This window comes from Jaculus jaculus, chromosome 7 (genome assembly GCF_020740685.1).
Source record: "Jaculus jaculus isolate mJacJac1 chromosome 7, mJacJac1.mat.Y.cur, whole genome shotgun sequence".
Taxonomy (NCBI): domain Eukaryota; kingdom Metazoa; phylum Chordata; class Mammalia; order Rodentia; family Dipodidae; genus Jaculus; species Jaculus jaculus.
The window spans coordinates 36,153,378-36,167,805 of NC_059108.1; the positions used below are offsets into that span (position 1 = coordinate 36,153,378).

Sequence of the window (14,428 nt, forward strand, 5' to 3'; positions counted from 1 at the left end):
ATTCTAGGTGAACTTCGCCATTATGCACAGACTGTACATACCCTTTACAATCCAGCAAAGATGATTGCCTTTACAGCGCTGCATGTTCCAGGCACTTTAATTGTCCTCAGACAGATGGTTAAAGCTTGGCTTGTGCAGCCGCATATGCCCGGAGAAAACCGACTTAGAGCGCCAAGAAAAAGATGATTGGCTGAGGCGCCCAGAAGTTACCCGGCGCCCCCTCGACAGAGCTAGGAAACCGCTGAATGTTCACGTTTTTGAAATACGGTTTTTGCATCGTAAAGGAAAAAGATGAACCTATCAGGAAGAACCGAGCACATCCAATTACCAATAAAGAGCGGGAAACTAGCCAAAGCCGGTGTATACCCACGCACCGAAGGGGGACGTCATTCTTCAGTCTGCACCAATCAGCGCTGGCAAGGGGCGGAGCCACAGGCGGATCAGTGGCCGAAGAAAACAAACAACACTGTAGTACAACTGTCTGTGCCACCCTCCTCGACTCCCCATTCGCTGGAGCGAACTCGTGGGCAAGGCTTTTTTTTCTCCCCCTCTCCTTCTCCCCCGGAACTTTATTATTATTAATTTGCCCAGCTTTTATTCCCTTCACTTCCCACAGACTCGCGGAAAGCGCGCTCTAACTTTGCGCTCTCTTTACGAGGAACTGGGAGTCGCGCTCTACCTGAGGTTGTGATGGTGGGAGGGGGAGAAAGAGGGCGGGCCGTCAGTGCGCAGGCGTACACGCCTTGTGGAGGCGGGGACCGAAGCGGCCCAAGGCGTTCTGGGAATTGTATTTCTCTTGACCGAGAAGCATGCCCAGCTTCTGGGGACTGCTGGACTACATTTCCCAGGGGGCCCCGCGGCTTCGAGGCGGGCGGGTTGGTTTGTTAATGAGTTCGAGCAAGCCGCGGTGCGGCCCACCAGGTTCCAAAACAAGGAAATGAAGGGGGGGAGGCGGGACTGTGGGTGCCTGCGGGAGCCGCCGTCGCGGAGGAGGTGGTGGTGGAGCAGGAGGAGGAGGAGGAGGAGGAGGAGGAGGAGGAGGTGGTGACTGCCGCGGCCGCCGAGGAGTCCCTAGCTGAAGGCGGGCGGCGCGCGCGCACGCACCCGAGAGGCGGCTGCTGGAGAAGTGGAGCGGCGGCCGCGGGGGGAGGAGGAGGAGGAGGAGGACGAGGAGGGACTGTGGCGGCGGCCCCCGCGTCCCGGTGCCTCTATGGGGGAAGCAGACAATGGATTATGATTTCAAGGCGAAGCTGGCGGCGGAGCGGGAGCGGGTGGAGGATCTGTTTGAGTACGAAGGGTGCAAAGTGGGACGCGGCACCTACGGGCACGTCTACAAGGCGAGGCGCAAAGATGGGTAAGAGCCGGGGCGGGGGCCGTGGGCCAGTCCGGTCCTCGCCCCGAGGCGGCCCGGCGGGCGGGATGGGTTGGGTGGGAGCGGGCTCGCGCGTGGCGCCGCGCCGTGGAAGGGGGCCCGGGCGTCCTGGGAGGATGCCGTCCGGGGTTCCTCCGGAGTCCCGCCGTGCTGCCCGGGCCGGGGCGTCGGTGCCGCCCGCTTGGGCTGTCACCTTCCCTCTCACCGTCCTGCCCCCACGCGTGCCGAGGAGTCGCACGGACACCTCGCTGGCCCCGGAGTTCGCGAGGGTCTCGTGTCCTTCCCGGGGAGACGCGCGGGGCCGGGAGGGAGGGAGGGCTCCGCCGCCGCCGACTCGCCGCTTTGGCCCGGGGCTAGTGACGGTCGTCGGGGAACTTCCAATCGGCGCGGCGCCTCCCCGGGGGCGGCGCTTTGGAAGCTGCTCGCGGGGAGCTGAGGGCCTCGGGCTCTGCCTCCACGGGGACCACTCTGCGCCCGTCCTGCCCCCCTGCCCGTCGGCGCTTAGCCCGTGCACACGTCCATCCTTTCCCCACCTGCCCCCCCTTCCACTTTTTGGCGTTCTGAGTTCGTCACCTTTTCCTTCGGAGGTGGCACTTCAGCGTAGGTTAGCCGTGTTTTACAAGCGTTAACTTGAGTCTGCTCACTTCTCTAGTGCCTACCTTGGATGTTGTGGGTATTCCTTCATTTAAAAAAAAAAATCTTGGGTGTGTACATGTCCTCCACTCCCCATCCTCTAAATGGCTGCTTGCTAGGGATTATGGAGGACTTTCCTAGAGTATTGAAAGACAGAATATGGAGTGGCACAGAGCTGGAGTTGAGGAGAGCCAGGCTGGACAATGTTTTGAGGACGCCTATCCTTCTGTCTTGGAGGGTTAAGGAGCTTGCACTGCGGGACTGGTGGAGCCAGCTCCCAAGCCAGTCCTCACCTCTACCCCATCCTGGCAGGGATTCTCTTTGCCCAACATTCTGGAACCCAGAGCGACCTGACAGCCCATCTTGGGACTTCAGAGATAGTCAAAACTAGGAAAGGGAGTTTCTAGGATTGTTGTCGAACATTACTGAAAGACGAGTTGTCGGCCACGACATCAGTGCTGCTTGCCTTTTGCACACTCTTGTCATCTGATTTGGATGATGGAAGAACTTTAGGATCAAAGTAGGTAGGTGGTGCATATGCGAACAATGTAAAGGTAACAGTAACATAACTTTACAAGTTTTATGTAAAAATACGCTGAAACCGTACTGCCCATGTTTGAAAGATAATTACTACTATAGCAGGTAATTATTTTTTCTTGTAATAACTGTACAGGGTCAGGGCCCTCAGCTGCCTCAGTTGTTTTCTTCTGGTTAATTACCAGTTGTCCTTGCCCATCCTGGAGTGTGAGGTGCTATAATTGACTAGTACATGTTTTTGAGCATCCACTCTACTTGTTACACTGGCACTCCTGTGGGAATCTTATCAGATCTGTTTGCGGAAAGCACATCCAATGTAACTATTTAGGCAGTTAGAAAATATTTGTGAGCTCTGGTGGGTTTTTGTTTTGAACTCATGCTAACTGTAACTTATTTAATCTAGAATATTTTCTTTTCTTTTTTTTTCTTTTCTTTTCTTCCCCCCCCCTCTTTCTTTCTTTCTCTCTTTCTTTCTTTCTTTCTTTCTTTCTTTCTTTCTTTCTTTCTTTCTTTCTTTCTTTCTTTCTTTCTTTCTTTCTTTCTTTCTTTCTTTCTTTCTTTCTTTCTTTCTTTCTTTTTGCTGCTGCTAAAGTGGCTTTCTTCTGTCAGGCAACTTTCCAGAAGAGTAGAAAATTCTGCATCTGAATTGCATTTGGATAGTCTCGGTTTACCATGTGAAATTCCTGCTTCTATTTGTTCCTTTTGAGATTGTTTCTCTGCAGTAAAGTTCTTAACTTGAATACCTTGAGTGAAATTTGTTAATTAGAATAAAGCTTCCTTAGTAAAATGAAATCAGTTTGTGTATCTTCAAAGTAAAATTAAAAAAAAACTTCGAATATGAAAGTATTCTAATCAATATTATTTGTACAAACACTGTAATAAAGGTTTTCTTTTTTCTTGGTTCAAGTGTGAGACTTGAGGATTTGTGGTAGTAAACCCCCACATCTCTTGTGGCTAGTAGTGGGATTAATTTTATATTCATGACTAATCAACAATTTGGGAAGAAGAAAAGATTTTAGTGATGGTTCTCAAATGTGATAAAAATTTGCACAGGAAAGTATTTTACAACTTGAACATGGCAAATTACAGTTCACCCTTATTCGGATTATATTTTGGTATGCTTAGAGAAATAAATAAGGGTAAAAAAAAAGACTCAGGCTATTTTAGGGAGCATATGAGCACGTTAAAGAGTAATGGGTTCTATTGCATGTAAAGCATATAACCAGATTGTTAGGTCTCCCTAGTAAACATTGGAAGAAATAACTATTAGTAGAAAAGCTTTGCTTATGGTTTAATGCTAGCTTATAAAACTCTGGACTGTTACTTCTCTTGAAATACAATTTGAATTCAGGCTATATCATGTACATAAATTTACAATGGGCTGAAAATTTAAGATATATCTGAGTTTTTCACCTTTTTTTTAATTTTTATTTTTAGTTTTTCAAGGTAGGATCTCCTTGCTGTAGCCCAGGCTGACCTGGAATTCATTATGTAGTTTCAGGCTGATAGCAACTTCACAGCAATCCTCCTACCTATGGCTCCTGAGTGCTGGGATTAAAGGTGTAAGCCACCATGCCCGGCCTTTTTATTTATTATTGTTTGGTTTTCTGAGGTAGGATCTCACTCTAGCTCAGACTGACCTGGAATTCACTATGTAGTCTCAGGGTGGCCTCAAACTCATGGCGATCCTCCTGCCTCTGCCTCCTGAGTGCTGGGATTAAAAGTGTGCGCTGCCACGCTTGGCTTCTTTATATTTAAAATTAAACTTATTTGAGGAGGGCTGGAGAGATGCCTTAAGGGTTAAGGGACTTGCCTTGTGAAGCCTAAGGACCCATGTTCTATTTCCCAGAACATACATAAGCCAGATGCACATAGTGGTGCATCCATCTGGAGTTCCTTTACAGTGGCTAGAGGCCCTGGGATGTCCATTTTCTCCCTCCCTCTTCCCCCCATCTGCCTCTATCTCATGAATAAATAAATAAAAATAAAAAAGAATTTGAAGAAAGAATTATTTGAGGGAAAAGGAAAGGTAAGGTGAGGAAAGGGAGGGAGGGTGAATAGGCAAGCCAGGGCCTCCTGCCACCCCAGATGCATGCACACTTTGTACTCTTGGTTTTATGTGGGTACTGAGGAATTGAACCTGTGTAGGCAAGTTTTGCAAGCAAGTGCCTTTAACTGCTGAACCATCTTCCTAGCCTCTGCCTTCTTTTGGGGGAGGGGGTGTTCCGAGGTATGGTGACCTGGATTTCACTATGTAATCTCAGGCTGGCCTTGAACTCACAGTGATCCTACCTCTGCCTTCCAAGTGCTGGGGTTAAAGGTGTGGGCCACCATGGCCAATGTCTTTGTATTTTTATTTTTTTGTTTTCTTTTTTTTCAAGGGAGGGTCTCGCTCTAGGCCAGGCTAAACTGGAGCTATGTAGTCCCAAGCTAGTCTCTAACTCACAGCAACCTTTCCACCTCTGCATCCAGAGTGCCAGGACTAAAGGCATGTACCACCTTGCAAGAGGAACTTAAAATTTTTAAAAAAATATTCTTATTTTAGAGAGAGAGAGAGAGAGAGGGAATTGGCCTGTTAGGGCCTCAGCCACTGAAATCAAACTCCTGCTTCTTGCACCACCTAGTGGGCATGTGCAACCTTGCACTTGCCTCATTGCGCATCTGGCTAAATGGGATCTGCAGATTAATGTAGGCAAGCCCCTTAATCACTAAGCCATCTCCAGTGCCCCCCCCCCTTTTTGATGTAGGGCTTCAGAGTGTGGGAGCTGGAGATGTACTGCAGTGGTGGATTGGGGAATTGAACCTGTGTCTTTAGGCATTGCAGGCAAGTACCTTAACTGCTAAGCCATCTCTCCAGCCCCTGAAATTATTTTTAAAAATGGTTGTTGTGGGCTGGAGAGATGGCTTAGCGGTTAAGGACTTGCCTGTGAAGCCTAAGGACCCTGGTTCGAGGCTCGGTTCCCCATGTCCCATGTTAGCCAGATGCACAAGGGGGCACATGCGTCTGGAGTTCGTTTGCAGAGGCTGGAAGCCCTGGCGCGCCCATTCTCTCTCTCTCTATCTGTCTTTCTCTCTGTGTCTGTCGCTCTCAAATAAATAAATAAAAATTAAAAAAAAAAGTTAAAAAAAATGGTGGTTGTTTTAAAGATTATTCTAGCCTCCAGAAATGCATCACAGACACACTCAGAGGCATTACTTTCTCTCCCTCTCTCTTTGTGTCAGGGTCTCACTATAGTGCAGGCTAGCCTTGAACTTACAGCAACATCCTGCCTGAGCTTCCCATATTATGAGATTACAGTCTTGTGCCACCACATCCAGCTCCAGAGACCTTTTTTTTTTATGACAGCTTCCATAATTATAGACAATCAACCATGATAATTTCTTCCTCATCCCCACTTTCCTCCTCCCAAATCTACCTTCCATTATATCCCCTCCCCCTCTTAATTATCATTTATTTTGATGTCATCATTATTTTTCTCTTATTATGATGGTTTGTGTAGATAGTGCCAGGAATTGCAGGGTCATGGATATCCAGGCCATTTTGTGTCTGGAAGAGCAGGGTGTAAGGAGTCCTACCCTTCCTTTGTCTTTTTCATACTTTCCACCACTTCTTCCACAATGGACTTGGACCTTTGGAAGGTGTGATAGATGTCTCAGTGCTGAATACTCCACTGTCACTTCTCAGCATGATGGTGACTTTTTTTTTTTTTCCAAGTAGGGTCTTGCTCTATCTAGCCCAGGCTGACTTGGAATTTACTATATAGTTTCAGGGTGGCCTCAAACTCATGGTGATCATCCTACTTCTGCCCCCCAAGTGCTGGGATTACAGGTGTGCACCACCATGCCCAACTCTGGTGACTTTTGAGTCATCCCAGTAGTCACTGCAATTTGAAAAGAGAAGCTTCTTTAACCAAAAGTGAGAGTAGCATTTAGTATGTGGGTATAAACATTAAGAAAATTGCATATAGGGCAGTTTGGTGGGTATAATTTATGCATTTAGCCAGACAGCAGCAGGCATTACACCCCTTGGGCTCATGACTTTCCCTGCCATAGGCTTTTCACTAAGTTTTCAGCATAGGGCATATATTCCCTCCTGTGGAGTGGGCCTCCAGTTAAGTTAGAGAGCCATTGGTTTCTCCTATAACAGATATGTCATTATTGCACCAGTTGGCATATTTGACCTGGGTGGCCTATTTTAAGGCTTGTAATGTCCACTGCTGTTCACCACTGTTGATGACTTTTCTATCCCATAGAGCTGCATGCAGTGTAGCTTTAAGTAGCTTTCTGTCAGGTGGTCCACAGGGAGGAGGTTTTTAACTCAGCGCCAGCTTGATTTCTCAGTGAGCTGCAGCCCAAGCATGTGAAGTCTTCAGCAATAGGGTCTTACCATCTAGTTCTGGTGGGAAACCAAGAGCCTTGGTGTGGTGGTTTGATTCAAGTGTCCCCCATAAACTTAGATATTCCGAATGCTAGTCTCCCCAGCTGATAGCAATTGGAAATTAAAGCCTCCTAGAGGCAGTGTGTTGTTGGGGGTGGACTTAGGGTTGTTATAGCCAATTTCCCCTTGCCAGTGTTTAGCACACTCTCCTGTTGGCTATTGTCTACCAGATATTGGAGAGGAGGTGATGTCCACCCTCTGCTCATGCCATCGTATTTTCCCCCCTTGCCATCATGGAGATTCCTCTCAAGTCCATAAGCCAAAATGAACCCTTTCTCTCTCTCTTTCTCTCTTTCTCTCTTTCTCTTTCTTTCTCTCTCTCTCTCTCTCTCTCTCTCTCTCTCTCTCTCACACACACACACACACACACTCTTTCTCTCTCTCACTCACTCACTCACTCACTCACTCACTCTCTATTTGGGGCTGAGTGTAATGGTACACACCTTTAATCCCAGCACTTGGGTGGAGAGGTAGAAGATCCCTGTAAGTTTGAGGCTGGCCTGACACTACATAGTGAATTCCAGGTCAGGCTGAGCTAGAGCTGGGCCCTACCTCGAAAAACCCAAACAAATAAATAAAATATAAAAAATTAAAAAACAAATTTATTTGGGGCTGGAGAGATGGGATGGCTTAGCTGTTAAAGGCATTTGCTTGCCAGGTTAGATTTCCCAGTGCCCATATAAAGCCAGATGCACAAAGTTAGTTACACATGCATCTGGAGTTTGTTTGCAGTGGCAAGAGACCCTGATGTGCACATTCTCTCTCTCACTCCTTCTCTTTTTCTCTTATCAGATAAAGAAATTAAAAAAGTATTTTATTTATTTGCAAGCGGGTGGGGGGAGAGAGGGAGAGAGAATGAATATGAGAATGAGAATGGTCAGGCCAGGGCCTCCAGCTGTTTCAAGTGAACAGATGAATGTACCACTTTGTGCATCTGGCTCTCCATGGGTACTGGGGAATCCAACTCAGGCAAGTAAGTGTTTTAACTGCTGGGTCATCTCTCCAGCTCCTAAATTTTTTTTTACACTTTTATTTAAAAAATTATTTATTTATTTGAGAGCAACAAAGAGGCAGGGAGAGAGAGAGACAGAATGGGTGCTCCAGGGCCTCTAGCCACTGTAAATGAACTCCAGATGCATGTGTACCACCTTGTGCATCTGGCTTACGTTAGTACTGGGGAATCGAGCCTTGAACTGGGGTCCTTATGCTTTACAGGCAAGCGCTTAACCGCTAAGCTATATCTCCAGCCCTGGTTTTTACCCTTTTAAAAAGTAATGCTTTGCTGGATGTGGTGGCACACACCTTTAATCCCAGCACTTGGGAGGCAGAGATAGGAAGATCACAGTGAGTTCCAGATCAGCCTGAGTTAGAGCTAGAGAGGGACCTGAAAAACAAAAAGAACAACAACAAAAGTAACATTTTCACTAATTGGTTTGAAATCATGAAATAGTGATGTCAGGTGAGCTGGGTGGTTAGAGGTATTGCTGTAGCACTAATTAAGTCTGGTGTATTATTATTATTGTTATTATTATTTTTGGTTTTTCAAGGTAGGGTCTCATTCTAGCCCAGGTTGGCCTTGAATTCACTATGTAGTCTCAGGGTTGCCTTGAACTCATGGAAATCTTGCTGCCTCTGCCTCCTGAGTGCTGGGATTAAAGGTGTGTTTCCATGCCCAACTCCACTTACAACTTCTTTTAATACATAATAAGGAATATAGACTGGTGTGAAATATTAAGCATTTTTTCCCTTAAGGCAGCTCTTTGAGCATTGCTAAACTGTAGAATTCTGTCTTCTGTGCTTGTTGTTAATAACTATTTTATAGAACTGTTTAGAAAATGTCAGCACTCATATATCTTGGGAAATTTTTTGAGAATGGATTTGTATAGTAAAAACAAATGTCTTTAGCACTTAGTAAATTAAATGACATTAGTTTATAGCTCATTAATTTTGCAATATAAGTGTTCCAAAGCTTTATTTAATTTTTTATTGAAAAGTTTCATAATTATGGACAATAAACCATGATAATTCCCTTCCCCTCACCTTCCCCTTCATAACTCCACTCTCCATAATATCCCCTCCTGCTCCCAATCAGTTTGTCTTTTATTTTGATGTCATCATCTTTTCTTCCTATTATGATGGTCCTGTGTAGGTAATGTCAGGCATTGTGAGGTCATAGATATCCAGACCATCTTGTGTCTGGAAGAGTGCATTATAAGAAGTCTTACCCTTCCTTTGGCTCTCACATTCTTTTGTTAAAAATTGCTAGCTTAATATATTTATTGAGGGAAGTACAGAGCCAAGGAAAGGCACCCTCATGGCCAAAGATCCCATGTGGAGGGCCTGGAAAAAGTGGGGGGGGGGGAAGAAAGTTCAAGGAGTTCTTGCCATGTGGGGGAGCTGGAGGGGATCAAGGAACACATGTGGAGAGTAAGGGCTAGGAAGCCCTCCTGGCTGGCCTACGACTGGGCCAAGCCAGCCTAGACTCAGCTGAGAGAAAAACTCACCCACTTCTGGAAGTTCCCAAGTGGTCAGCTGGCTCTTATATTCTTTCTGCCACCTTTTTCATAATGGACCCTGAGCCTTGGAAGGTGTGATAGAGATGTTTTAGTGCTGAGCACTGTGTCACTTCTCAGCACTATGGTGCCTTTTGAATCATCCCAGAGGTCACTGCCCTTTGAAAAAAGAAGCTTCTCTAACCAGAAGTGAGAGTAGCATTAATATATGGGTATGAACATTAAGAGAAGTGATTTTAGGGCAGTTTGCTGAGCATAATATATGCATTTAGCCAGATACCAGCAGAAGTTACACACCTAGGCCTCATGACTTCCCCCATCATAGGTTTTTCAATATCAGGGATGTATTCCCTATTGTGGAGGGCCTCCAGTCCAATTAGAGAGCAGTTGGTTTCCTCTATAACAGGCAAGCTGCTGTTGCACCCATTGGCTCATTTTGCCTGGCTGGGAAAACTTAAGGCTTGCAGTGTCCACTGTTAATTTTCGCTGATGGCTTCTCTCTCTCCAATGGTGCTGAATGCAGTGTCAGTTTTTCCAGCTTTCTGTCAGCTGGTCTACATGGAGGAGGTTTTCATATCAGCTCCAGCAGGATTTCTTAGTGACTTTGCAGCCCAAGCATGTGGAGTCTACAGCAATAGGATGTTACCATCTATCCCTGGTGGGAAACCAAGACCCTCAGCAGTGGCCTGTAATGTTTTGTGGGCATAAGGGAACTCCTGGCCTACACTCACTGGAAGGTTTCCCATCCCTGATACTAAAATTTTTCTTGTAACAATGTGTGGCTCTGGGTGCACCATTGTCCAAAAAAGTAGATTTCCATATGACTTATTCATACCCTCTTAAGATTTTGATTAGCCCTCCCTCCACCTTTCCTTTATTCAATCTCTTCCCCTGACCTCACATTTTTTTTGTCTTTTTTTTCAAGGGAGGGTCTCACTCTAGGCCAGGCTGAACTGGAACTGTGTAGTCTCAGGCTAGTCTCTTACTCACAGCAACCTTTCCACCTCTGCATCCAGAGTGCCGGGACTAAAGGCATGTACCACCTGGCAAGAGGAACTTAAATTTTTTTTATTTTTTATCTCAATTTTTATTAACATTTTCCATGATTATAAAAAATATCCCATGGTAATACTCTTCCCCCTCCCCCTGCTTTCCCCTTTGAAAATATATTTAATTATTTGCAATCAGAGAGAAGCAGAAGAAGGACAGACAGAGACAGTGGGCACACTAGGGCCTCTAGCCACTGCAAAAACTCCAGATGCATGCACTTTGTACATCTGGATTTATATGGGTACAGGGGAATTAATCTCTGGTCCTTAGGTTCTGAAGGCAAGCACTTTAACTGCTGAGCTATCTCAAACCCTTGCTTTTTTTTTTTTTTTAAATTGTTGCATTGTTGCCTTTTTACTTTTTAAATATTTTTATTTTCAAGGGGGAGGAGAGAATATGAATGGGCATACTGAGATCTCTTGCCACTGTCCATGAACTCCAGAGGCATGTCCTGCTCTGTGCATCTGGCTTTATGTGGGTACTTAGGGACCATCAAACTTGGCAAGCAAGCACGTTTAAGTGCTGAGCCCTCTTTCCAGCCAACTAGTTTTACCTTTTAAAAAATATTTTTACATATTTACTTGAGAAAGAAAGGCCAGATGGGGGGGGTGAGTAAGGAGGGAGGGATGAACGAAGGAAAGAGGAGAGAGTGTACGGGTGTGCCAGGGCCTCCTGCCACTGCAAACAAACCCCACATGCATGTGCTTTGTGAGTCTGGCTTTATGTAGGCACTGAAAAATTTTATTTTTTTATTTTGTTTTTTTGAGATAGGGTCTCACTCTAGCTCAGGCTGACCTGGAATTCACTATGTAGTCTCAAAGTGGCCTTGAACTCACAGCAATTCTCCTACCTCTGCCTCCCAAGTACTGGGATTAAAGGCGTGCACCAACATGCCTGGTGTCACTGGGAAATTTAACCCAGGCTGTAAGTCTTTGCAAGGAGGTGCCCTTAACTGCTGAGCCATCTCTCTGGCCAGTATTTTTACTTTTTTTTTAAAATGTATTTTATTTATTTTTGAGAGAGAGAGAGAGAGAGAGAGATAAATAGGCGGGGGTGGGGGGGGGAGAGAAAGAGGCGCACCAGGCCCTCCAGCCTTTGCAAACGAACTCCAGATGCATGTGCTGCCTTGTGCATCTGGCTTACATGGGTCCTGGGGAATCGAACCTGGGTCCTTTGGCATTGTAGGCAAGTGCCTTAACTGCTATGCCATCTCTCCAGCTCAGTATTTCTACTTCTATGTAATATATTTTTAGATTTAATCTGCTGGAACAATTAAGATAATAACTGATAGTAAGGGGTGAATTTGTTTTCAGAAATGTTCAGCATAGTACCTTGAAGGTAGATGTCAGAGAACATTTCAAGGTCTGTTAATATTTGAAATTTTCTTTTTGTTTTGGTTTTTTGAGGTAGGGTCTTACTCTAGCCCAGGCTGACCTGGCATTCACTATGTCGTCTCAGGGTGGCCTTGAACTCACAGTGATCCTCCTACTTCTGCCTCCCAAGTGCTGGGATTAAAGGCATGTGCTGCCATGTTCTGCTCATTTTTGGAAATTTTCTTGGTGATAATCACTTAAGTATTTGGAGTTCACCAAATGGATTTGTTTCAAATGGTCACCTCATTACCTTGAAATGTGGTGCCTATATATTGTGAGTTTTACCTTTTGATTCTAAAACAAAGGGATAAGAAATATATTTTTAGTGCACATTTTAGTATTTTGAGTAACTAACATGACCATTTTTTAAAAATAGATAATGTTTTTGTTCTAAGACCGTACAGAGGGAGCAGACAAGGCTATTTAAAGACTTTTGTCCATTTATAAATAGCTGATAGTCCAGCACTTCCTGTAATAGCTGTTTTGAGCATGCACTGTTCAGGGTAAGAGTCTCCAGAGAGAAGACAGGATGCAATTCAGGATGCGAGTTGCTGCAGGGTTTGTGTTCTTATCAGAAATGAGTGATGCATCAGAGAGGTGGAAACCTTTGAAGCCCGCGGACAATTGATGTCTACATAAAATATCTTCATTTGCTAATATATAAGTCCCTTTTTGTGGTGCTGGGAATAAACCAATATGACAAGTCTTTGTTCAGGAAAAATATACCTTCATTGCAGGGACTTAAACCTGTTCTGTGATTTCCACTTAAAAATAAAACAGAGGGCTGGATAGATGGCTTAGCTGTTAAGTTGCTTGCCTATTAAGTCTAAGGACCTAAGTTTGATTCCCCAGAACCCACGTAAGCCAGATACACCTGGTGGCACATGCATCTGAGTTCGTTTGAGGTGGCTGCAGACCTTGGCATGCTTATTCTCTATCTCTCTCTCTTTCTCTCTCTCTCTCTCATAAATAAATAAAGTAAAAACAAAAGAGGGCTGGAGAGATGGCTCACCGGCCAAGGCTTTTGTCTGCAAAGCCTAATGACCTGGTTTTGATTCCCCAGTACCTATGTAAAGCCAGATGCACAAAATGGCATATGCATCTGGAACTCCTTTGCAGCGGCTGAAGGCCCTGGCATGCCTGTTCTCTGTCTCTCTGCTTGCAAACAAATAAATAAAAAATATTTAGAAAATATGCTCTTTTAGAGCTGGAGAGATGGTACAGTGGTAAAAGACCTTTGTTTGCAAAGCCCTACACCTGGGTTCTCTTCCCCAGTACCCACAGAAAGCCAGGTGCACAAAGTAGAGCATGTGTCTAGAGTCACTTGCACTGGCTAGTAGCCTGGGGACATTCTCTCTCTACTTGCAAATAGATAAAAATAAAAATGCTTTTGGGGCTGGAGAGATGGCTTAGCAGTTAAGGTACCTGTCCACAAAGCCTAAGGACCCAGGTTTGATTTCCCAGGCCCTACATAAGCCAGATGCACAAGGTGCCACATGTGTCTTAAGTTTGTTTGCAGTTGCTAGAGGCCCTCGTGTGCCCATTCATTCTCTCTCTCTCTCTCTCTCTCTCTCGATGCCTGTTTCTTTCTCAAATAAATAAATAGAAATAAAAGTTAAAAAAAAGACAATGCTATTGGGTTGAAAAGATGGCTCAGCAGTTAGAGGTTGCTTACAAAGCCAGATGGCCTGGGTTTGATTCCCCAGTACCCACATAAACCAAATCCACAAAGTGGCACATGTGTCTAGAGTTCATTTGCAATGGCAGGAGGCCCTGGTGTGTCCATTCCTCTCTCTGATTTCCACTCTCTACACCTCTCTCTGCTTGACCTATCCTAGCTGGATTTGTGCAAGTGTACTTTAAGATGTTTGTGTAACCTCAAGATACCTTTGCTGAAAATCCTATTTAAAAGCATTGGTTTTAGTCAGTATTTTGCCACTTTACAAAATAGAGTAGTGTCTACTGGCTGAAAATGGAAGCTTCTCTCATCAAAGGAGAGAGCAGCACTAATCTATGGGCTATATGCCCCCCCCCCCCCACGAGTTAGGGTTTCTCTAGCTCAGGCTGATCTAGAATTTACTGTGTAGTCTTAGGCTGGTCTTGAATTCACAGCAATTCTCCTACTTCTGCCTCTCGAGTGCTTGAATTAAAGGTGTGTGCCACCACACCTGCCTCTCTTAATTTTTTTTGATAAAGTACATTTCTTTTTTTTTTTTAGGCAAGGTTTCACTCTAGCCCAGGCTGACCTGGAATTCACTATGTAGTCTCAGGGTGAACACGAGCTCACAATGATCTTCTTACCCCTGCTTCCCAAGTGCTGGGATTAAAGGCATTCACCACCTTACTCGACTTTTCTTGTTTTTTTTTTTTAATTATTGGTCTTTTTGAGACAGTCTCTCATTGGCCTGGAGCTCACTGATTGGACTACACAGGCTAGCCAGCGAGCTCCAGGCTTCCACATGCAAGCATATAGACTTGCACACACACCATGTCCAGTCTGATAAAATACTAA

General features: G+C 45.2%; 1 protein-coding gene across 2 annotated transcripts in view; it reads left to right on the forward strand.

Annotated features, from left to right (window-relative positions):
- The first annotated feature begins 1,123 nt into the window (after positions 1-1,123).
- The window catches only part of Cdk19 (cyclin dependent kinase 19), a 174,589-nt gene continuing 161,284 nt past the window's right edge, over positions 1,124-14,428 (forward strand). For both annotated transcript variants that reach the window (XM_004660632.2, XR_006638124.1), the window contains exon 1: positions 1,124-1,354. In XM_004660632.2, the coding sequence (XP_004660689.1) occupies positions 1,227-1,354 (128 nt within the window). In that variant the 5' untranslated portion in view covers positions 1,124-1,226. The remainder of the gene's footprint in view (positions 1,355-14,428) is intronic.